The 25,714-nt window shown below is 44.3% G+C and overlaps 1 protein-coding gene across 3 annotated transcripts in view; it reads right to left on the bottom strand.

Annotated features, from left to right (window-relative positions):
- entpd3 (ectonucleoside triphosphate diphosphohydrolase 3) overlaps window positions 1-25,714 on the bottom strand; it is a 120,918-nt gene that overhangs the window by 49,431 nt on the left and 45,773 nt on the right. For all 3 annotated transcript variants that reach the window (XM_088307007.1, XM_088307009.1, XM_088307008.1), the window contains 2 exons: window positions 24,818-24,935; window positions 24,422-24,581 (listed from right to left, as the gene is read on the bottom strand). In XM_088307007.1, coding sequence (XP_088163133.1) covers window positions 24,422-24,581; window positions 24,818-24,935 — 278 coding nt within the window. The remainder of the gene's footprint in view (window positions 1-24,421; window positions 24,582-24,817; window positions 24,936-25,714) is intronic.

Genomic DNA, 25,714 nt, shown 5'->3' with positions numbered 1-25,714 from the left:
CTCCAGCTGTTGTCAAATGCGCTATATCAAGAAAGTTGTATTGTATTGAATGTGGTTTCCTCTTGTTCTCTCTACACCACAGTTGGATTTAGTTTATCCGGCTTGAGTAATTTGGTACGATTAATTAAGTAGTTAAGGCAGCCGCAACACCCCTAAGGTATATTAGGATAACCTTATTTAAGCTCCAGCACAAAATTTGAGACATTCCAAAGGTTAGAGGAGTTCCACTAACGCACCTTCCACTATAGGAACCCCGACCTGGGAAACACGACCCCCCTCAGCGCGTACGACTATGCCGCTGCTGAGTTATGTTGCTGCAGAGGGTGCAGCGGGAATTCTTCTCGATTGAGATGGCATGCCTCGACCGTAAAGTAGCGCACCCACAAGACAATAATTAGAGACTACTGGCACCTGAGCTGGATGATAATAGCGCCATTCACATCGGAGGCCACCTGCGATGGGCTCCGGGCCTGACCGAGGACAGCAAACACACCATCCTACTCCCTTCGAAACATCCAGTGACCAACCTGGTCATCGCCACTATGTCACCAAGCTGTTTCATCCTGGAGCAGAGCGGCTCTTTGCTAAGCTCAGGAAGAAGTTTTGGACTTTTTGCGGCCGGGAGGATGTGCGACGATACCAACTGTCATGTACAGTCTCCCAGAAGCAGAGAGCTCAGCCAATTATGCCACGACTGGCTGACCTTCCACCCTGATGCCTCCGCTTCCAAGAAGCACCCTTCTACAACATGGGCACGGATTGCTCCGTGGCATTCACCGTCAGGAAGGAAGTTGGGAGTGGAACTGCTAAAACACACAGTAGCCGTCCACCTCTAGGTGTTGTCCGAAACAGCTTCCTCCAGTCGTTTTGTCAATTCATTGGAAGGAGAGGACGACCCCATACCCGCTGGTCCGATCACAGGACGAATTTCTGTGGAGGAGATTTTGAGCTCTTCAGGAGCTACAACCTGATGACTTTGGAGTTGGCTAGAACTTGAGAAAGAGTTGGCTAGTCAGCAGGTCAATTCCTCCTACGACCTTCCAAACGTGGTGGAATGGAAGAAAGAGTTCAGGTCCATAAAGTCTGTCCCCAGCGCCGTGCTCGGAGCTCAGGTTTCCAGATCACAAGTCTTCAACACCATGCTGGTGGAAATTGACGCAATACTGAACTCCGAGCAATGTGGCCAATCTCGACCCGATAACACCAAGCAGCCTTCTGATGGGGCGGCAAGACGGTATATGCCTCCACTGAGATAATCGTCAGGAGACAATGGAGGTATACTTAGGCCTTAGCTGACCAATATTGTAAGATATTCATTATGGAGTATCTCCCATCACTGCAAGTGGCTCAACAAAAGAGGCAACCTAGAATGGTAAATGGGCCGTCACTTATATAGCACCTACTTACTGTAATCAAAGCGCTTCACACTATCACCTCATTTACCTACTCATGACATACCATCGGGGGCAAATGGGGGTTCAGTATCTTGCTCCAGGATACATCAACATGATCAGAATGGTTGGGGATCAAACCCACAACCTATAGGTTGGGAAACAACCACTTTTTCACTCAGCCCCAAGCGCCCCCAAACTTGTAGTGAAAGGCAATGACGGGAGAGTTCGCTCGGTGGTTGTGGACATTGGAAGATGAAAGAGGCAAAGACCAGTGGCACGACTGATCCAGCTACCCCAGTACTCTGGCTCTGACCTGACAGACTGGCGACGAGACCGCAGACCCTCATTTAGTAATTGCTGATTAGCGCCACAAATCAAGGGGCTGCTGCAATGAAGGGTCTGTAATTTGTGAAGGATTGATAGGGCATGTTTTTTTTTTTTAATATTTGGGAGTTTGTATTATAATTTCCCATATTTCATTTTCTGCCCATGATACACCTGTTTGTCAAAATAGGTTCTAGTTTGTTTTGCGGAGGTTTCAAGTGATTGTGTTTGCATACGTTGAAAGGGTACAGTGCACAGTTTTAGTACACGCGCAGCGAGTCGGACAATCTTTCCCATGACTTTCAAGAATATTTGAGATGCGTAGCAGTGCAGAATGAGTCGCCACAGAGAGGTGTTTAGTGTGGCATTGGTCGGCGATGTTCCAGCTAAGGAGTGTCCAGAATTCCAAGAAAGTAAATACGCTTGGAAAGGCAAATGCATGTTCTCAGGACGGCAAACGGTAGAAACATCGAGAGTGATTTGGCAAGCTAGACTAACTCATACCAAAATAAGCTACATATACAATAATACAATACAATACAAGCTTGGTGCTCCCTGCCAGCCAGCAAGCTCGCGACAGCGAGCCAGCGATAGCGAGCCAGCGACAGCGACCCAGCGACAACGAGCCTGGCAACAAGCCCGACTGTCATCTGCCTAGCAATGGAAGGAAATTCTGTATTTTCGTAGGATGGAACCTTGGGGCAGCAAGTGTCGCGAAAACAGCAAGGGCCCCAAAACACACAAACACAAAAGGTCCTGTCAGCCAAATAGGATCTAAACCACTTTAGAACCCTACCACTAATGCCCACCTGGTGCTGGAAATGAGCCAGAAGATTACTGTGGTCCAATGTGTCAGATGCTGCAGTTAGCTCTAACAAGACAAGACACAGTCTCCAGTGTTGTTTGCCAGTAGTATATCAAACTCGTAGCAGGGCTGACTCTGTGCTATGCATTTTCTTGAAACCTGACTGGAAAACCTCCATGACATTGTGTTCATCCATCTTAACTGCATGTTCACCACCTTTTCCAGAATTTTAGAAACAAAAGGCAATCTGGAAATGGGTCTAAAAATTGCGAGAGGACGCCCAAAGTCATTTACGGTGTGTCGCAGTGTGCAGTGGCAGACTGTGAGCATCAGTTGGACTGGGCATCATCTTCCGAATCCACCGTCATTGCAGCAGTCAGCTACCCTCGCCAGCGGAGCTCTTCCTCAACGTTCAACGACGATGTGCACTTGCTCACCCGCCAGCCTAGTTTCTCCTCCTCACCCCAGTAACTGCGGCAATGTTGGCCAGAACATTTATTAATACCAATTTGGGCCCGCAACTAAATTTAGGTTTATATAATTAATAAGATAAAAAAGTGAATATTATCAAGCAATTATTTCGTTGTAATGGATCGCATTAAGCATTGAATTTAGTTTCCTCTTGCTCTCTCTACACCACTGTAGGATTTAGTTTATTTGGCTTGAGTAATTTGGTACATTCAATTCACTAGTTAAGGCATCCGCAACGCCCCTAAGGTGATAACACATACAGCTCCGGCACAAGCAGCAAAGAAAATGATTCACTGCACTGATGAATCAACACCAGGAACACTTTAAAGGATTTGTCAAAAGGATAATGGTCTCAAGGAATATACAACTTGAACAAAGGAACTACAAGAAATAAAAGCCAGTCTACAGTTAACACAGAAGGAAGTTGAAGTAAAAATAAGTCATACAAAACCCATGGAACACTGCAAAAATATGCAAACGGAAATATATAAGGTATGTGATAGTCTTCTGGTTTTAACTGATAAAATGGACTAGAAAGAAGGCCAACAATTTGGCCCTACATGGAGTGGAGGAGACACCTAGAGAGACATGGACAGACACTGAAGAAAAAATAAGGAAACTCTTGAAGGATAAACTTCAGCTGCAGGAAAAGATAGATGTTGAGCGAGCACACCGGACAGGGAAACCTGACCTGGAAGTATCAGGGCCAGGCCTATTGTTGTCAGATTTGAAAATTGTGAAACTAAAACAATGGTTTTACAAAACGTGAAGTACCTGAAGGGCTGAAATATTTACATAAATGAGGATTGGACGCAGAAGCTGTCTATCATAAAAGACCATAGGGCGCAGCGCATTAAAGGGCCCAGTCTCAGTTGTGTCCTACTTCTGTATTTAACACATAGGGCACACCGTACCATTGGGCACAGGTATGTCAAGACATACCATAGCAATGAAACACAAGCTAGCACACATGTGAGTGGAGGTTTTGAAAAAGACAGCTATGAAAAAGGCTTAACTGAGTTAGTCACAAGTCATTCTCAGTCGCTAAGTCCCTTATGTTTGAGGAGAGTTTTAGTGACGACTCAACCAGAGGGATCCCACTCGTCACCACTCTACTTGCAGTCAGGGCTTTACATCAAAAACAAAACTACCACCCAAAATCAACTGAACAGCATACGAGCAAACAATGAAACGATTAACACAAAATGTGTATTTCCCATGCCATTCATATCCCAATTGCTGCAAAGCATTCTGGGAATCCTTCAGCCTCAGCCAATCGGGCTCATTAGAGAGATGTTGTAAGTGGTATGCTTTGGGCAGCGTATTTTATTTATTTATTTTTTCAGGGTCTGTTGTGTAAAGTTTAACCTAACCTGTGATATTTCTCGCTTGCAACAGCATCAAGGATAAGACAAACCTCCAACATTGTGGACAGCAGCCCGTTTATCCAGCTTTCTCCCGCACGTACATGTGGGTCAGTTGACAACTCATTTTCTCAAACTGTGACCAACAGGAGTGCTCACACAATGTATTTCTCCCAGTCAATTGTGCAATGCTTTGTAATCTTAAACTTTACCAATAGAGGGTGCTAAACATGTACCATGAATTGCTCTCTTGAGCAATTGATAATTGAATTGCTTTCTTGCGCACTCCGTCAGTGTGTTTTAACATCAATTGTTCTGTGTTATGTTGTCTATGTTTGTGCTTATGAAACAAGTGAAAATGTAAAATAAGGAGGTAAAATAAAGTGGTTATTCAGTTTTATTCATAAACAATATTATTTCGAACTACACTCAAACCTAGCGAAGCAGGTGTACCACGTGGTACACCTGGTTTGTGGTGCTTCAAACGTCACCATATACGTCACCAACATACGCATCGACTCGCCATTCATGACCCACACATCTATATGACTCGGCACATGCTTATACAGAAGGGTTTATTTGCTTTAGCTCATTTTTTGGCACAATTTGTGAAGATATATACAATGAAACACATTTGAAAGCAGTATGTTCATTAGTACCATGGACATTCTTATTTTAAGGGCTTCCTTGCTACTTTTAAGATGATTGTACTTTGTGTTGCCTTTGTTGAAGTTGAATGTACCTTTAATTATCATTTCATCCTGTAACTGTCTAGGTTAGTGTACAGGTCTATGTTTGCATCTATATATTTAGATCTGTTTACTCATTCATTTGTTTTCTTTGTACTTGTGTGTATTTGTTTGCAGTTTTACGAAAAGAAAAAAAGTCTTCCAGAAAAACGTGAAGTCGGATTATCCTCTTTTTGTTTTTATCGGAATTTTTTTTTTATCTCACTCCCGTTCCACACATGGTCAGGGCAGAAGAGTCATAAAAAATTTAAAGTGGCAGGCGACAGAGGAGATATTGTTCATTTACGTTATGATAAATTTATAATTCACCCCCATGCAAGCACGCCAAGAGAGCAGCAGCATGTCCAATATTAATAAGCAGCATGATGAGTATATATTTAAAATACAAAGCTGACTAACACCAATGAAATGGCTAAACCGCACACTGAAGAAATACATTAAAAAAATTTAAATCATCTAATGTAATCATTCATAAGATGCGACCATAGAGCACCATGATCTTGCTTTGACATGTTCAATGAAAAACTAGCTGACATGCTCAGCTATTCGAGTGATGAAAACCTGTGAATATTTTGTGGGGATTTAAATGTTGATTTATTAAATCCAAATAGCCACCAGAAAACAACTGATTTTATTAACACAATGTATAGTATTTTTTTCCCTGTAATTCTAAAACCTAGTAGAAAAATAATAGATATTTAATTTTCATTCATTTCATTCACATTTTTCTCCTTTTAGTTTTTTGTTTTTAGCAATGCATCTATACAGTGTGTATCGTATAGTGGTTCTCCACGGCACGCTCCTGCAGTTATTTAACATACATATGGAAAAAGAAGCGTTGTTTTTACTTTTTGGGGGGGCTATAGACCAGTGTGTATGGATTTATGTATGTAAGTGTTAGGTAGTGGCTCGAGGCAGCCACAGGGTCTCTCCCCTTTACTGGGTTATTTAAGTGTTAAATAATTTTCTTTACTTTTTGTCAAGGTTGGGCCCCAGTAGTGTTGCATGTATTTGCATGAGTGGTCCATTTTGATTCAGTTTGTATTTTATTTTAACAAGGTGAGTGTGTCTGCCATCCGTCTCCATCTTATATTATTAGTTGAATAGGCCATCCGAATTTGTTTGTTCGGTTAATGTATTTTTTAGTTGTCTTGATGTCCTTATTCTGTTTGTATGAATGAAAATTAAAGTACTGGTCGCCGAGTTTGCTGCGAGTTGAGTTCCTGGCTAGTCGAGTGTTTTATGTTGTAGGCCTACCGTATTTTTACGGCCAAAAGACGCGCCATATCAAAGGGCGCAGTACCAGTTGCAGTACCAGTTGCTATTTCTGTATTTGATACATAGATAGAAGGCACCATATCATTGGGCACAAACAGAACCAAGCAACCGAGCAGTGGCGCTAGCTGCTCAGTCGCGCTAGCGTGTTTTTAAAACGGCAGCGGGAGTTCGGTGGTACTTAATTTTAGCTTTTAACAACGTGCTGAAGTTGTCCTCATCCAAAAATGCACCAAGTCCTTGTCTTTTGTATCCAAGATAAACAGCTCGACAGTTCTCCACCAAACACGAGAGTCATTATCAGTCTGCCTCACCGTCTTGCTGCCGCGGAGCCCCTCAGATGGGATGCCGACACAATGCCGGTGTGAGCAAGTCACTAATCAACAAACGTGCGGTCACAGTGTTACATCAAAACTAAAACTATCACCCCAAATCAACTGAATAGCATAATAGTGTAGGCCCAGCAAAATTCCGCCTCCCAGCCTACCATACAATACCTTGGTTAACATGCATGCACACTAAAACAGAAGATAGCATCGCTAGCGTGGCTAGCTGTTTTTAAAAAGGCAACAGGAGCAAAACTGAGTTTGGTTGTATTTTATTGAACTATTTAACAATGTACTCACATTATTAATAATCAGTCATCATCCACAAATCCATCAAAATCGTCTTCTGTATCAGAAATAAACAGCTGGGCAAGTTCTCCCACAAACACGCAGTTTCCCTCTCGTCATTGTCAGATTCCCCATGTCACACGCCCTGTGTCGCTGCTGCATCCTCATGATGCCGGATTTTGCGAAAGCTCTAACAACAGAGCTAGCAGACACGTTTGCCCATATAGGGGCACTGGGGCCTGCTTTGCACTGGGGGCGTGCCTTTGCGTTGTCGTTCATGCCCATCATTCCCCTCTCACGTCCGCCTGCTGTCGTTAGCCACGCCCGCCTTCTCTCTATATAAGCAGTGTGCCGGCAGTTAATGTTCGCAGTCAGCCCAGCGGTGCACTTGGTCCACATAATGGGCACTCCGCATCAAAAGGCGCCCTGGCTTTTTTGGACGAGTTTCAGGACTTTAAAGTGTGCCGTATGGCTGCGAAAATACGGTACTTTGTATTTTCTTTTTCGCTGCATAATTTGGATTAAGATTGTATTTGATTTTACCAAGATTAAAACCATCGTCTCAGCCACAACCCAGAAGCCCCCGTGCTGTTTCTCTCCGCAGACCCTCCACACACTCCACACACCCACGTCGGCACGACACAAGGCAGAGCGCAGCAGTGCGCACAGGCCTTCCGCAGCACATTCGAGTTACATAGGCATATATGTAGGAGTTTATCCATACACATTTAGCACAGATGGAAGTGAGTTTTCATCTATCCCTTTAATATACTCTAAACGTGTTCAGTACCGCACGTATAGATTAAAATATTTGCACTCGGAGCAGAATGCAATCTTGTAATGCTGTTACATGTACTGACCCTTGTTGCATGTACTGTCCCCGCCCAATCGCATGGCACACAAAGACAAACAACCATCCGCGCTTCCACTCATACCTAGGGGGAAATTTAGAGTGTTTAATCAAACTACCACGGATGTCTTTGGAATGCGGGCTTAAACCAGAGTACCCGGAGAAAACCCACAAAGGCACGGGGAGAACATGCAAACTCCACACAAGAAGGCCGGAGCCGGAATTGATCCCACGACCTCTACCCCACCATGCTGCCTCTTCATCAATATAAAGACAAAAATAAATAAATTACATCATACACACAACAGATGCCAATGCAGAGACTCCTGCCCGTCGTCTCTGTATGCCAAATGCTCCATCCCTAACTATGAAAGTCTTGTGAAACGCGCTATATAAATGAAATTGTATTGTATTGTATAGTATCCAGAAACTGATTGAAATTAAAAAAAAAAATCCAGAGTCAAACAAGCCATTCAACAAAGCAGTGCTGGTTGACCTAGCCTCATAAAGTTTTTGAAGTTTGCCTTGAATCATGTTCTGACATCATTCGCCGTCATAAATCAAGCTTTGATGCACGTATGCACCAATGTAGCTGCACCAACGAGAGGAGGGAGAAACTCATTCATCACCAGCCACCAGAAAAGGTATTTATGAGCTGAAGCTCCAATGTGACCGGCTTAAAGAAGAACCACCAGTTAAAATGGTATGTGAGTGTGGCTGACTCCTGGACATGAGGTTCTATCCATCCATCCATCATCTGTCACCGCTTCTCCTCACTAGGGTCGTGGGGGGTGCTGGAGCCTATCCCAGCTATCTTTGGGCAGTAGGCGGGGGACACCCTGAACTGGTTGCCAGCCAATTGCAGGGCACACAGAGACGAACAACCATCCACACTCACACTCATACCTAGGGGCAATTTAGAGTGTTCAATCTGCCTGCCATGCATGTTTTTGGAATGGGGGAGGAAACCGGAGTACCCGGAAGAAACCCACGCAGGCACGGAGGTTCTAAAGACGTTGGAGAAAATATTTTGAATGGCAGCAGAACGAAATTGAAATCTATTCAACAATTAACCCATAAAAAACTACAAACCGCGCGCCCATGACTATAAAATGAAGACAAAAGACTTTTGTAAATAAATTACTGTATTTTCACAACCACAGGGCGCACCTATAAAAGACCTACATTTTCTCCAAAATGGATGAGGTGGCGTAGAACGAGGAGCACGTTATGTGCGCACCAAGTTCCAAATCTGTACACAGACTTTCTAGAGCGCTGCTTGACAGACTGGGTCCATCACACAGTGAGTTTGGCACACTCCTGTTGGTTGAGGTTTGAGAATACAAACGATTGTGTTGACTGGGAGCATTTAAACATTCTGTTTCTATCCTCTGTTGGTCATGGTTTGAAAAAAAACAAACAAAGAAAAAAAAACAGACACTTCCCAAAGCGCGCCAGTTCAGACATCCCTCTAACCAGCCATCTGGTTGGCCTGAGAGATGTATGTGTTGTGTTATCGTATTTTTGCGACCATAAGGCGCACTTTAAAATCCCACATTTTCCCCAAAACTAACAATGCCCCTTGCAATGCAACGCGCCTATTGTATAGACAGAGTAACTCTCTCAACCATTGGGCATGATCCCTGGGGCATTTCAGAGTGCATGTCAGCACACCCTGCTGGCCAAAGTCAGAGACACCTTGCTTTGAATTAACTGTGACGAACACATTATGTGAATACGTTTTTTGATGATGGTGCAGGAGAAAGCTGGACAAAAGTGCAGCTGTCCACGATGTCATAGTCTGTCATATCATCATGTTATTGCAAGCAAGAAACATCACAGACTGCAAAAAAAAAAAAAAAAAAAACTCTGCCCAAACGACACCACTCGCATCTCTCTAAACAGCCATGTGATTGGCTGAGGCTGACTGGCTCCCAAGAAGCCATTGCTGTAATCTTTTTGTGTTATTTTTATTTCTTTTGAGGATATGAATGGCATGAGAGATGCATTTTTTCTGTTCATTTTATTTCTGTTTCATTGTTTGCTTCCGGCGCCGCGCGAGTGGCTGCCTGTTTACAGCAGCGTGGCTCACTATTGAGCCTTTTTCGTGTGTTTTTTCCCTTTACCCTGTTTTATTTTATTTATACCTCATCTCAGCAATGGACATACAACTTGCGGTGGTTCTACTGCTGTTGGGGGCTGTTTTTTGCGCGATCGTGTCCGGAGACGAAACTCGGAGCTACGGATCGATCGTGTGCTCAAGAGATCAGCTGTTAGCACTCCGTGCTAACCCCGCGTCGGCTCCCGGAGCGAGACCCGATATCCCCCGCGAGCTGAGGAGGAAGAGACGGGGATGTCGTGCGGGGGCTAAAGGCCAGGCAAGGAGGAGACGATACAACCCCGTCCTCCCGTCCGTTATTATGGGGAATGTTAGATCCCTCCCCAATAAAATGGACGAGCTAACAGCGCTAACTCGGCATGAGAGGATTGTCCGGGAGGCTAGCTTGTTGGTGTTCACGGAGTCGTGGCTAACAGAGCTAACGCCGGACGCCGTCGTGGAATTGGACGGCTTCCAAATACTACGCGTGGACAGGACACTGGAGAGCGGTAAGAGGAAAGGGGGGGGGCTGGCTGTGTTTGTTAATGATAGATGGTGTAACCCTGGGCACATAACTGTTAAGGATCAACTTTGCAGTCGGGACATTGAGCTGATAGCTGTTAGCATGCGTCCGTTCTATTTACCGCGAGAGTTCAGTCATGTGATCGCGGTGGCGGCGTACGTGCCACACTCTGCTAACAGTGAGACAGCCTGTGACGTACTGACTGCAGCTGTGAGCAGGCTACAAACACAGCACCCAAATGCCCTGCTCCTTATCTCAGGTGACTTCAATCATGCTTCTCCTTCCTCCTCTCTGCCTTCATTCACACAATATGTAACCTGTAAAGGATAATGTAAATGGCAGTCAATTTAAAACTGAACAAAGGTTGGACTGCTCGGAGCCACTTTTGTGATCCTGGCATGGAAGTCCATTGTTTCAGAGGGGTCTCGTTCACACCTCCTGTGGTGCAGCTGTGATCTAATCTTCCTGCATTCCTCTCCTGAATGTCTGGTCATTAGCATGGTCTAAACTTCAGTTACACTTAAAGGATTTCATACTTTTGACTATTAAAGGAATATAAGAGTTTGAGCTTAACATAGTTCATTAGATGTTGGTGCATCCAATGTATGAAAATGTGATATTGTAAAATGCTGAGAGTGCGACTGGTGGCGCGAGGCTGGTTGCGGGGGTTTGTGCATGAATGGAATGTTTTGGAAGCAGATGGTGATGAGCGAGACGAGATGACTCCGGGACCAGTGGACGAAGGAGAGGCCATCGGGGGATAGCACAAGCAGGAGGAGTCGCCACGGGATTCGGCGGGAGGAGAAAGACCAATGAGAGCGAGCTAAAGTTAACTGCAATACACATAGCCAATAGAATCATGCCAGGATGCCTTTGTCTGTGCCATTTGCATGTTGTATAGTATGAATCAGTGCTGGGCAACTCGGAGGTAGAACACATTCGCTGGTGGCAAGAGAGGTGTAGACTTGTATTGAGAGGGATCCGAGATCTAGGTGCCATGTAGGAAATCTGTATTGGGAATAAATCCACTTCGTGTGTGAAAATGCCGGCTTCCTGATACCTTTCTATTGCAGAACGAGCGCGCATATTGTTGGATGAGTGAGTGTTGGGGAAGGTCGCAAATTGGAGTCAGATTACTAATTTGAGTTTACATTGGGTTAAAGTTAAATTCTAACATTGATATAAAGATAAATTCCAACAATTTATGGTGACCCCGACGTGATGCATGAGAGGTAATAGAAGTCTGGGACTTCAAAGAGAGTCTGGGACTCTAAGAAAAGAAAAGAAGCCTGGGGCTTCAAGAGCCTGGGGCTCAAAGGAAGCCTGGGGCTTCAGGAAAAACCACAAGAGTCTGAGACTCGGGCCTGGGGCCCACGTCCACACCAGGTGACGACCTGATAATGAATGAAGGAGCCGCACATCCGACCGGCCTTCCTCTTGGGCCCACAGTGACATAAGGTAAGCAGATCCTTTTCAAATTCTGCATATTGGCAACGCTAAATTATAAGAGGAAGGCGGAGTGGAACGGCGTTAAAATGTATAAATAAATAAGTGTAAAAGTGTGGACGATAGTAGTGTAAAATCTGGGATTTACCTACTAGAATAGTTTGGAACTATTCGTGGTTAAGATATGATATGGTTAAATAAATAAATAAATATATAAATAAATAAGTGTAAAGGTGTGGACGTTAGTAGGATGTAAAATCTGGGATTTACCTACTAGAATAGTTTGGAACTATTCGTGGTTAAGATACGGTATAAAATCTGGGATTTACGTATCGGGACACGGTTTAAAATCTGGGATTTACGTGTCTGTGTGGAAGCTGTGTGAATGTGAAGGCTAAAATTGTTCTGCATAAAAGTGGTTGGGACACGCACGAGTGGATTTCGGGATGTTGAAGGAGAGGAAGTGTTATAGTGGTCTCGGGTCCTGGGTGTGGCACGGAGATTGAGGATAAATTCATAAAAATGAAACACAAAAAAGAGAAGAAAAACATGAAGTAGGGATGAAATAAGAAAAGAGAAAGAAAGAAAGCTAGAGAAAAGAGAAGAAATTGTGTCAGTGTAGCGATTGGAAGTTCAATAAGAAAAGAAAAGGAATGTGAAAAGATGCAGAATGTGTAGAAAAGAGAAAGGAACAATTAATGTTCCATTGAAAGGAGGATGATGAAACAGGCAGTATTGAAGAAGGTGTGACTTGAACAAATGAAAAGGATAAGAATTAGGGTCTGCTGTAAGGAGGAATTGAAGAAATAAATATTTTATGTTTCATACTTTAGTTGATGGTCTTTCTATTAAGGTAACTGTAATTAGTAACTGGAATGAAATGCACAGATGGAAATGACACAAAGAAAAAAGATTGGTGTTATGAAATCATAATTGAATGAAGCTTTTGAGAGCATGAGAAACCTTTGCAAGAGCATAGGTGGTTCCTGACTTTGTAGTTTGTGATTTGATACCTTGATTGGTTGAGTGGCTTTGGTAAGGCTACAGTGAATTTGGAAAATTGAAGGAAAAAAATAAGAGTGAGAAAGATTTTACAGAAGGCAATGAGTATAGGTGTAATCGTAAAATCATGAGTGTGCTCTAACAAAGAGTTAACAGCTCTTTGAAGTTAGATGCTCGTTCCAAAGTAGGGGGAGGAAGTCAGAGAAAGAGGATGAAGTGATTGAAAAAGTGGAAGAAAAGACGGAATGTCTGAGAGGCATTTATCCACAGTTGCCAGACTCGCAACAGTATGTGTTTGAGCCGCCGCCCGATCCGACGGCGCCATTAATGGGGGGGGAGCAGAATGGTTTGAGATGCAAAAGATAAAACGATTCACGGATGGCACCAGCGACCATACAATTGATCGAACAGGCTGTGAATAATGAGAGAGAGGGTGCGCGGAGAACAGCAGGGGAGTGTGGAGACGCCCGTGCTGGCCCCGGGGGGGGAAGCACCAGCAGGAACATGTAAACATTTCAGACACAAGAGGAAAAACAGGCATCAATGGCAGTCGTTAACTGATTGAAAAGGAAGATATGCCTTTTGGTGCTCTCGTAAGAAGGTCACAGTCCTTTTGTTTCAGAGGTGTGTCGCGGCACCCCCCACGATGTTGCAGACGTTGATCTAATCTTCAGGCATCTGCCTCTCATTGAGTTGTGGAGCAGTTTTTTTTTACAGTGCTAGTGTAGTATGGTACGGGATAAAATATATGTATTCAACCTAACAATAAATACAAATTAGCAGGGAATTAGAACACAAGTTAAACACTGAAACATGCAGGGGATGCCTGAGGAACAGCAGGGCGGCGACAATCTTATTAAAATTTAAATTTTAAGCAAAGGGATTATGGTTTTGGGATAAGTTTTAAGTGAAGTATTCTATGAACATGTTGAAAGAAAATCTTTGGAAAGGGGAATATCTAGCCATTGGAGATTGGTTTACCAAATTTAAAGTTGGACTAAATAGTTTTGTAGATGATTTATTAACTGATGTTTATTAAATGTGACAAAGGTGGAAGACAGATGTTTTTTTTGACTGTACGACGCGAACGCTGACATGACAATTTTAGAGGATATGACATCATTCCATAAATACCAGACTGCTAACATTCGCATCTATGAGCTGTTTGATGTCACAGGTGCAGTTTCGTCAGCTGCGTCCAGGAGAGGAGAAACAACTTCACGGGGAGTGAATGGGAAAATCCAGAGACCCACAGTTGTAAATTTTGGCATACGCTGGCTAAATTAAGGCAAAATTATGGATCTGCCAGCACAAATCTCAGTGAAATCAAGGCGGACGCGCCAAGGGAGGGGTCTCTGTGTGGAATTGGAAAGTATCGTTTGGTGAATGACAGTGTGAAAGAAAAGTGTTTGTATGCATATGTGGTTTGAGTGAATGTTGTAGGGACGGGCCTCAGGACAGAAAATTGTTTGAGGTCACCGGCAAGCCCTTACAGTACTTAGGATGCGATGGGTGGACAGGCCTGATCAACCTGAATCCCTATTGCACTCCCTAGTATTGATTTTGAAATTGTTTTTGGAGATAGATTGGAGTAATTAAATTCAAGCATCAAGTGAATGATTGATTGACGTTATTACACAAAATTTATGCAAAACTGAAAGTTTTGGAAGGAAGATAATTTACCCCTTCTCATTCTCACTGGCAAGTGCCACTCGTCCAGTTCTGTCCACAGGTTTGAGGTGACATGTGACCAGTGTGACCAGAAGGCCAGAGACTGCTTCAAATAGCGCCTCACCACTACCATCCCAGAGGTTCTCCTCAACAAGGAGGGAGATATAAGATATATTCACATTGGATGCGCGACTAGATAACACACACCCAGTCCAGGATAGGGCAAAATTTTCTTGGATTGTTTAGACTTTTCCATATAATACAGCACCACAGCAGTGATACTTGAAGTTAATGTCGAATTAGTGGCACTGTTTTATGGAAAATTACTCACTTAACGCAAGGGTAAGTTGTTGTAGAGGAGATATTTCAGACAACAATGACCCTGAAGTGGTCTCAAGCACGTGTCTCATGTTGGATGTATGAATGTTATTCTGATATTTTCCATTGTAACGTAGTTCATTGTATTTAGGACTAAGACATTGTAAAACACTGTTTGGAAGAACTTATAGAATACCTCAAATTTAAGAACAAATGGGAAATAGATGTTGAAGCAACTTTAGTTGACCATATGTGAAAAGTGTTAGGAAAACAAAAGACAGGCGCAAATTTAGAGTGACAAGGATCTTTCTGTCTCCCAGCAGGGGCACAAAATGGGTGAAGCCAGGATACTGGGTGCTTGTAGGAAGTTTGAAGATAAGACATTTGTAATTACCCAAGGGGGAAGGAGGCGTTAGTAACAGCTCTCACAGCTGTAAAGATAGCAGAAAGGTCAACATTGGTTTATTCGACATGTTGTAAAGAGGTCACACGTTGTAAAGAGGTCACGTTGGTTGAAATCTCCTACAAAGGAGACACCAGACTAAGAGGTTTATACAGAGTTACAGGCGGGACAAAATTTATTTCAGAGGAACTATCCTCACTTGAGGCCGAGGCCAGATCTGCTGACCAGCATGATGGTCACCAGCTAAATGGGGACACCTCAGGTGAGATTGGCTGTGCCGTGCATCAGATATTTCTGGCCCGTTGGGGTCGATGTTGCTGTGTCTTTCAGGTGGGGAAAAGGGAGACAGGCCTGGTCTATGTGGCCAGGGCGAGACATGAATGGAGTGAGACTTCCGGCAGTGACCCATCCAATAATGTCGACATTACACAGCTGTTCCAGTTGGCCGTCCACAAGGGCGTGCACCTTCCAGTGGCAGACATCAGGCGAAATAGTCCATGAATGAAATAATGCTAATCGGCCTAAGTAGAACACATTTTGTACCTAATTTTGCACGACATCAGAAAAGGAATATATGGGATTGGATTAAGGAGCGTGACTAAAATTGTTGTACTTGCAGGTTTAGAAGGCCAAGAGAGATAAGAAAAAAGGAGGCAGCTGCTCCTTCCACTTCTGCTGCTTCTGGGCAAGGTTCGGGTGACGCAGCGCCACAGCAGACTGGCTGCTGTCCATAGCAGGCCAGTCAACGAGGTTGGGATTGCAGTAACAGAGGTACGGGTGGTTACAGACGGGGGTTGTGAGTGGGGTGTGCACTTGCTGCGGGGTGTGGGGTCACTGGGTGATGAGCTGTCCATGCCGAGCCACTTTCTGGAATGTGCCATCCTCCGGTGCCATATCTGTCACAAAGAGCTCCACCCGCGCAGGGGGCGCCACCGTTACCCACTCCCAACGCACTTGACACAAACCCGCTCGTACCCCATTCCATGACAGGGGGCAGCGGAGCTTCAGCATTCGAGGACTAGCAGGTCCTAGCATTCCGGGGACGGTGGATGGACAAGTTTTCGATGGTGCTGGATATTGGGGCGAGCTATGAGCTCCTTCCGCAACCCCCACTGAGCCATGTGGACTCTCAAGATTGCCTGAGTCACTGCCATTGACTGAACGAACACTGGAATTCGAGTGGCATTCCCGGATGGGACTGAACTTGACTCTGCACATCCGTCGGAGGGAGCATATGTCGTGCTCTCTTCCTTCCCAGTGGCTAAACTGAACTGAAACATTTGAGGGTAGCTCTGAAACCTGGTTCCCATCCTCCCGCAGTGGGTATGCCCTGTTCTTGCTCTGGTCTGAGTGGTTTGGCAACCGCCACCCTTTCAATTCACCAATTGACATATCACATTGTACATGTGATCACAAACATGATTTGGTTTATCAAAAATGCACTCATCCAAATTTAGTCATGAGTGCATCTTGCGTTAGAATTATAGATTTGTTATGTCTACTGGCGTTGCCTCGCACGCGTGCCTTGTCCCTGAGCAGCGGAAATGGTATGAATTGTTTACTTTCGCCGAGCCACAAATCGCATTGGATATTGATGAGCGTCATCATACTAGAGGTCTAGACCCCATAGTTGTTGCACAATCGGGAGATCATATATCAGCACCGACTACAAATTCTTTGGTTTTGGGAACATTACTAAATTTCAAAATTTCCAGGGAAGGGTCGCTCGGAAATGGTAGTTCTGTGTGTGTCTCTGCTAGAGGTGTTGTGGACCCAGGGCCCGACTGAGTTGGGGCTCGGCTCCACAGCTCCGCGATGTTTTTACTGTCTCTACCCCCTCCCCCAGTTGACAGAATCAGTGTGGGCACAGCCTGTGGGTGGATTGAGCCAATCATGAGACAATAGGAGGTGAAGACTGCGGCGGTCTTGGAGCTGTCTATGTCTTGTGGAGCACCTTTTCTTCCCATAAAAAAAAAATAATAAAATAAAAAATAGAGGTTTAATTCGGTATCTGCGTTGTTATAGTTTTGGGATTTTTTATTTTAAGCATAAATGGTTACTATTTCATTTGTGTTGCTTTAAGATTTGTCAATTAACAGTCAAAATTGGAGCGTTAGCTCGAGGCTTAATTTGTAATCTCGGAACACAGTTAGATATTTGAACTCAGTGAACTCAGCATCACTGGAGTCGGACATCGCTCCGTACATCAACCTCCGGGTGCTTTCCCGGAGGTGGACTCATTCTCGCTGATAAGGACAGTTTAGAGTTCTGGCTAGAACCTGACACGCCATCCAATTGGGAACTACAGGACAAAAGTGGTGCCATAGCTCACAGTTGCGCCCGGCCCCAGTATTTGTGCCCGCCATGGTTGAGCTTAGAGGTTGACCGCCCGGACGGGCAGGTCAAGAGAGGGAATGTGTAGATGGCATGAATTGGATCAAAGTCAGACACTCTCGAGTCTGAACAAAGACGATGACGATGCAAATGTTTAACTTATTGACTATTTTACCTGCTGGCGTGTGCTTTGTGTGGACGATGTTTGCGTTTGAACATAGGATGCGGGATGACAGAAGTGATGGAGCGAAAGGAGCATGTAATGGAATGGTATGGTATGGAGCAGAGCGAGATGATGGTAAGACGCTGACACAGACACAACAACTACTGCTAAATCTGAAATGTAAACAACCGACACAGGTGAACACTTGGGTACAATTTTAATTGGACACACCCATGGAATGATGTGGGAATAAAAAAGAAAGAGCCTATTTTTGACACCCAAGTTGCAAAACAAAAGTTCACCTGCCTAAAAGTTAAATGGGACTGGTCCTGGGATTGGAAATCTCCAGGAGTCATGGTGTAATGAAAATGTGTCTTTGCCAGTAGGAATCCCTCTCGCTCGTGATGATGTTTGGCTGTGGTGTGGAGAGAAAGTGCTGTACGATAGGCTTCCCACCAATGCCTCAGGTAAGTGCGCCCTGGTAACGCTGATCATGCCAGTTAGTGTGACAGCCTTAGATCTGGCCAAAATGGAGTGGGAAGGTGTTGGACAATGGGGAAGAATCCCCTTCCTTAACAGGAAGAGAAGGGACATGCAAGAATGGTTGAATGCAGGAGATCCCACGTATATGGATGCAATTGGAGTTCCAAGAGGGATCCCTGACGAGTATAAATTGGTGGATCAAATTGCGGCAGGATGGGAGAGCCTTTTCCTGTTCGTTACAGTAAACAAAAATGTGGACCGGATTAATTATGTCCACTATAATGTCCAACGATTGGCAATTTTACCACCTCAGCACTCCAGGCAGTGCATGAGCAATTGGCTGCCACGTCTCTTATGGCATTCCAGAACAGAATAAGCTTAGATATGTTGTTAGCCGAAAGAGGAGGGGTGTGTGGTATTTTTGGGGATCAGTGTTGTACTCTGATTCCCAACAATACATCTCCTGACGGTCGCCTTACCAAGGCATTGGAGGGTCTGCGCACGCTAAGTAACAAAATGAAGGAGCACTCAGGTGTGGACACCAGTTGGTATTCTGACTGGTTCAACATCTTTGGTAAATATAAAAGCCTGATTGCATCAGTACTGATTTCTATCGCTGTGTTTGCCGCTATTATGGTGTTATGCGGATGTTGCTGTATTCCATGTATCAGATCATTAACTGTTAAGACAATAGAACGCACGTTGGGGCCACTCCCTCCGGGTGGTCAGTACATGATGATCCCTCAAAAGGACCCCCAGGAGGCGGAGGTAGCCGTGGCCCTCCGGGAGTCCAGGATGTGAGTATGGAAAGATGGCCTCGGGGACCTGAGGCCATAAGGAGGGAAGGAAATTTTCTACTGATTCTTATTCTTTTACTAATTGTTTGATGTGTTTTAGTTTTATGGCAAGTGATGTCGAGCTCGTGTGCAGCAATGAAATAAGGTGTTCAAGTGATGACCTCAGATGTCTGAGGTCATGAGAGGGATTAAAGGATAATGTAAATGGCAGTCAATTTAAAACTGAACAAAGGTTGGACTGCTCGGAGCCACTTTTGTGATCCTGGCATGGAAGTCCATTGTTTCAGAGGGGTCTCGTTCACACCTCCTGTGGTGCAGCTGTGATCTAATCTTCCTGCATTCCTCTCCTGAATGTCTGGTCATTAGCATGGTCTAAACTTCAGTTACACTTAAAGGATTTCATACTTTTGACTATTAAAGGAATATAAGAGTTTGAGCTTAACATAGTTCATTAGATGTTGGTGCATCCAATGTATGAAAATGTGATATTGTAAAATGCTGAGAGTGCGACTGGTGGCGCGAGGCTGGTTGCGGGGGTTTGTGCATGAATGGAATGTTTTGGAAGCAGATGGTGATGAGCGAGACGAGATGACTCCGGGACCAGTGGACGAAGGAGAGGCCATCGGGGGATAGCACAAGCAGGAGGAGTCGCCACGGGATTCGGCGGGAGGAGAAAGACCAATGAGAGCGAGCTAAAGTTAACTGCAATACACATAGCCAATAGAATCATGCCAGGATGCCTTTGTCTGTGCCATTTGCATGTTGTATAGTATGAATCAGTGCTGGGCAACTCGGAGGTAGAACACATTCGCTGGTGGCAAGAGAGGTGTAGACTTGTATTGAGAGGGATCCGAGATCTAGGTGCCATGTAGGAAATCTGTATTGGGAATAAATCCACTTCGTGTGTGAAAATGCCGGCTTCCTGATACCTTTCTATTGCAGAACGAGCGCGCATATTGTTGGATGAGTGAGTGTTGGGGAAGGTCGCAAATTGGAGTCAGATTACTAATTTGAGTTTACATTGGGTTAAAGTTAAATTCTAACATTGATATAAAGATAAATTCCAACACCTGCCACACCAGAGACAATAAAATATTGGACCTTTTCTATGCCAACACCAAGGAGGCGTACACATCACTGCCCCTCCCCCTGCTGGGCAAAGCTGACCACAACTTGGTTGCTCTCCTGCCTGTGTACAAACCTCTGGTCCGCAGGCAGCCAGCTGTGACACGCACAGTTCAGCGATGGTCCGGAGAAGCCGAGGAGGCCTTGAAGGACTGTTTCAACACAACTGTGTGGGAGGTATTAAGCGAAGCTCACGGTGAGGACATTAATGGTCTAACAGACACAATTACAGACTATATTAACTTCTGCATGGAGAACACCATTCCCACCAGGACTGTAAGATGTTTCTCCAACAACAAACCCTGGATCACACCGGACATTAAAGCTCTCCTGAAGGAGAAAAAGAGGGCTTTTGTGTCAGGCGACAAGGACAAGCTGAAGAGAGTGCAGCGTCAGCTGAGAAGGAGGATCCGAGAGGGGAAAAAGTCCTACAGGATGCGGATGGAGGAACAACTGCAGCGGAACAATGCCAGGGATGTCTGGAGGGGCCTGAAGACCATCTCAGGCCACGGACAACCAGGTAAGACCCAAAAGGGGGGGGGCTTCAGTGGGCAAATGAGTTGAACCTATTTTTCAATAGGTTTGATCGAATGCCTGACCCCGCCCAGGCTCCCCTGCTGCAGCCCCCACTAACCCCTCCTGCCACTGCGAACGAGACCCTCTCTCCCCCTCTCTCTCCCCTCTCTCTCTCCACAGGCTCCAGTTCCCAGCCTCATCAGACAACCACCACTTCCTCCTGCTCAGCCTTGTTCCTCACAACATCTCGGCTGAAGAACCAGCTGAGGAAGATGAAGGCGAGGAAGGCAGCAGGCCCAGATGGGATTAGCTCCCAGCTCCTCAAATCCTGCGCAGACCAGCTGTGTGGAATCGTCCAGCACATGTTCACCCTGAGCCTGAAGCTGGGCAGAGTCCCCCAGCTGTGGAAAACTTCCTGCCTGGTTCCGGTTCCAAAGACACCCCATCCGAAGGAGCTCAACAACTTCAGACCATTGGCGCTGACGTCTCATCTGATGAAGACCCTGGAGAGACTGGTCCTCGTCCATCTGCGCCCCCTGGGCAGCTCCTCAATGGACCCACTGCAGTTCGCATACCAGCCTGGCATCAGTGTGGATGATGCCATCATCTACCTGCTCCACACTTCATTCTCCCACCTGGAGAAGGCAGGGGGCACGGTGAGGATCATGTTCTTTGATTTCTCAAGTGCTTTCAACACCATCCAGCCCGCCTTATTGGGAGACAAGCTGGAGCAGGCGGGAGTGGCCCACCACCTCATCACATGGATCCACGACTACATCACAAACCGGCCACAGTACGTGAGGATACATGACTGTGTGTCTGACGTGCTCCTCTGCAGCACGGGAGCGCCGCAGGGAACTGTTCTGGCTCCCTTCCTGTTCACCCTCTACACCTCAGACTACAAATACAATTCCACAACCTGTCACCTGCAGAAGTTCTCTGATGACTCTGTGATTGTCGCCCTCATCACTGACGGAGACAATCGGGAGTACAGAGGGGTTACGCAGGGGTTCGTGGACTGGTGTCAGCAGAACCGCCTCCAAATCAACGCTGGGAAATCCAAAGATCTGGTGGTGGATTTCCGCAAGCGTCGGCACTCTCCACCTGCACCAGTGAATATCCAGGGAACAGACGTTGAGAGGGTCTCAACTTACAAGTACCTGGGTGTTCATCTGAACAATAAACAGGACTGGAGCGACAACACAGATGCTCTCTATAGGAAGGGTCAGAGCAGACTCTTCCTACTCAGGAGGCTGAGGTCCTTTGGCGTTCGGGGAACACTCCTCAGGAACTTCTATGACTCAGTGGTTTCATCAGTCATCTTCTATGGAGTGGTCTCCTGGGCAGGAGGCATCTCGGGCCGGGACAAAAAGAGACTGGACAAACTAGTGAGGAGGGCCAGCTCTGTCCTGGGCTGCTCCCTGGACTCTGTGGACTCAGTGGGGGGCAAAAGGATGACGGCAAAACTGTCATCAATGCTGGACAACCCAGCCCACCCACTCAATGACACTCTTAGAACACTTTACAGCTCCTTCAGTGACAGACTATTACACCCTCGCTGTACCAAAGAGAGATTTCGCCGCTCCTTTCTGCCGACTGCTGTCAGACTTTTTAACAAGAACATTGGGTCAGGCCTACAAACGGGCGGGCATTAGTGCAATTGTGCAGTCCTAGGATGCAATATAAACTACTACTGTACTTTCAGCCAAGGGTGTACTTAAATATTGACCAATGATGTATTTTGTTTACCATTACAGTATTCTTATAACAGTACTTCTATCACTGCAGCATTTCTACCATTGCAGGACGTTCACTATTACAGTACTTTTATCATTGCAGTACTTTTATCATTGCAGTATTTTTCTATCGTTGCAGTACTTTTACTATTACGGTACTTTTTCCATTGCAGTATATTTTATCATTGCAGTACTTTTTACCATTACAGTACTTTTATCATTGCAGTATTTTCTATCATGCAGTACTTTTCTATCATTTCAGTACTCTTACCATTACAGTACTTTTATCATTGCAATATTTTTATGATTGCAGTATTTTCAATCATTCAGTAGTTTTTATCATTACAGCGTTTCCCCCTCTGTATAATGGACAGGCATTAGGAGTGTTTCCTTACACTTAGATACGTTTATACTGTGTATATTTGCATGCTTTTTATGAATGTCTGCTGCTAATGTTATACATTAACGGCTACATTACGCCGCTGACTCTGTGTGATCTATATCTTTGCTGCTGTAACACCTCAAATTTCCCCATTGTGGGACTAATAAAGGACATCTTTATCTTTATCTTTATATGCTGTACAGAGATGTTTTTGGTTTTGATTTGAAACCGTGACTCTAAGGAGTGTGGTGACCAGTAACATCCCTCCCCTGACGGTGTCGATTAGACGCAATGTCATCGTATAACATTTCTCGGTGGTTTGAAGTGCTGCCATTGACAGCGATCCCTTATTTCATGCGCGAGCTATCATGCTCGAGCTAGCATGAGCGAGTTAGCTTGCGCCGTGCCCAGCGTAAGTATAGAATACAGAAATAGCACCCTCAGCTGGTGCTGCGCCCTTTGATACAGCGCGTCTTTTGGACGTAAAAATACGGTAATCGTATTTATTCGTTCCTTGTTTTGGTTGTTTAATTGTTTGCTGGTATGATGTTCAGTTGATGCTGGGTGATAGTTTTGGGTTTGATGTAAAACCGTGCCCGTACTGTTGAGAAAGTGACTTGCCTTATAACGGCTTTGTGCAATGACATATAGTGAATATAATGTATCTAGTGATGGGCACTCTGAAACCGGAGCTCCGGCGCACGTTGCAAACCCGTAAATAAAATTGCCATGGAACAGTGTTCCCACGCTCTGTTTAGTCTGGAGAAAAACACGTGACCTGTGACATCTGAAGCAATAACTGTTTCGTTCTCTAAATGAACTCTCGTAAACCCCAAAAAAAGAAACCGTCTAAATCCAAAGACAGTGGAAAAAATATTATTCTTAAATAGAAATCTTTGAAACTCATAAACCTAACTTGTGCCATAGTTTTTGTTACTTTGTGTATGGAGACATATTTATACTTTAGTGTGTGAACATATGAGTCGTGGTTTCCTCGTGTAATATTGTTTCAAACTTTTGTTTACTTAAGAGCAGGAAAAAAATTATTAAATGAAGACATTTCTTAGCTCAACATTAAACAAGGTATGAACCATTTGCTTGTTTTTTTTTACTTACACAAAAACTGCCACAATACACAAAAACATTTTTTTAATATAAATAGGTATCCAATAATTGTTTCAGTGTGTGTATGTACATACAAATGTTTTACTGTCAAAAAGTCTCTACAGTATTTGACTGCAGTTCTAGTTTGTTGCCACCAGATGTCATCACTGAAGCTTTGAAGCTTCAAACCGTTTTGCTTCAAATATTTCAGTGGTTCATAAAAGCTTAATTTGCCCATCACTAACATAACTTTCACACAAGCATATCCAAATTCAACTAATACTTAGAGCAAGTGGGTGAATAAAGGCAAGTGCTAGACCCAAAATCCACCCTCCTCCCAATCCCCGCCTCCTTGCACTGCTTATAACTACATGTTGCATGTACAATAAAAGTAGGGCTACCCTCTAACACAGTGTATGATTCTGCTGAGAGAACGTTAATAAGGTACTGTAAAGTGATCCCTTGCATACTTACTGTAAGAGTCTCATTCCAGCAGTAGCTCCCAAGAAGAGAGGTGTTGTTTTGTGCTTGTTAACAGGAATAGCAGCAGATACTTTTTTCATGCAATCTTTGAAGCCCTCCCATGTCTGTGCATCTTTCTTCGGGTCAATTATCATTTCAGAGATTGGAGCACCTACAAATACAAGGTTTTATACACACACACACACACACACACGCACGCGTATATATGCATACATAAATACACATGTACACACACATATATATGTATATATATATATATATATATATATATATATAAACATGTACACACACACACACACATGTATATGTTCCAGTTCCAGTGTTTTGCAAAAAAAAAAAAACTAAACATTATTTATTAGTTCTCTTATAAGACAAGTTTGGACTCACCAGAAACATTACAGTTCAATTTTTCCATCACCACTCCTGTTTCATTCTCCTTCTCCCCCGGCCACTCGTACAAATAGATGTTGGACCGAGAAGATCCTGAGTCAATCACTATGCCGTACTGCAGTAACAGAAATTATGCACAGAGTTGGGAGAATTAATTTAAAAATGCATTCTGATACAGTTCCTAGTTACCTGTTAGAAATGTCGTTTGTAATGCAATATAACCACAATATTATGAAAGCAATGTAACTTGAATAATTTTAATCACTTTTGGATTACCAAATATCATGAAATCAAAAATATATCTTTTTAAATATTTGTCGGGTCTTTTCTGTTGTATGGCTGTCTAATAAGCATGGTTTTGGAATTATGGAAGGAACCTTAACACCCACAATTTCAATTCAAAGCACAAGATCTGTGATGGACACATGCTAACAATGTATCCACCATGCTGCAGGGATGGATGGATGGACTTTATCTGGTGAGGTAAGGTAGATTTACTGTCTTTTTAAAGTTTTTCAAAAACTTTCACATGCCGTATTTGCCGGGCAATAGGGCGCTCTTTAAAGTCCCTAATCTTCCCCAAAACAAACAAAGCGCCTTGTAAAGCGACGCGCCCATTATATGGACTAAGCATCACTCGCGTGCATGTTAGCACACCCTGCTGGACAAAGTCTGAGTCTTCTATGCTTCTAATTGACCGTGACTTATACATTATCTGACTATGGTGTTTGGGTGATGGTGTAGGAGAAAGCTGGACAAAAGGGCAGCTGTCCACAATGTTGTAGTCTGTCTTATCATTTATGTTATTGCAAGCAAGAAACGTCCCAGGTTTAGACAACAGACTGCAAAAAGCCCAAAGCACAACAGCACATCTCTCTAAAGGGCCATGCACAT

The sequence above is a fragment of the Idiotropiscis lumnitzeri genome, chromosome 10, assembly GCF_059441095.1.
Source record: "Idiotropiscis lumnitzeri isolate Australia: NSW breed Sydney's pygmy pipehorse chromosome 10, RoL_Ilum_1.0, whole genome shotgun sequence".
Lineage (NCBI taxonomy): Eukaryota > Metazoa > Chordata > Actinopteri > Syngnathiformes > Syngnathidae > Idiotropiscis > Idiotropiscis lumnitzeri.
The sequence above is the reverse complement of the archived record's forward strand: the minus strand, read 5'-3'. Positions and strand labels throughout refer to the sequence as shown.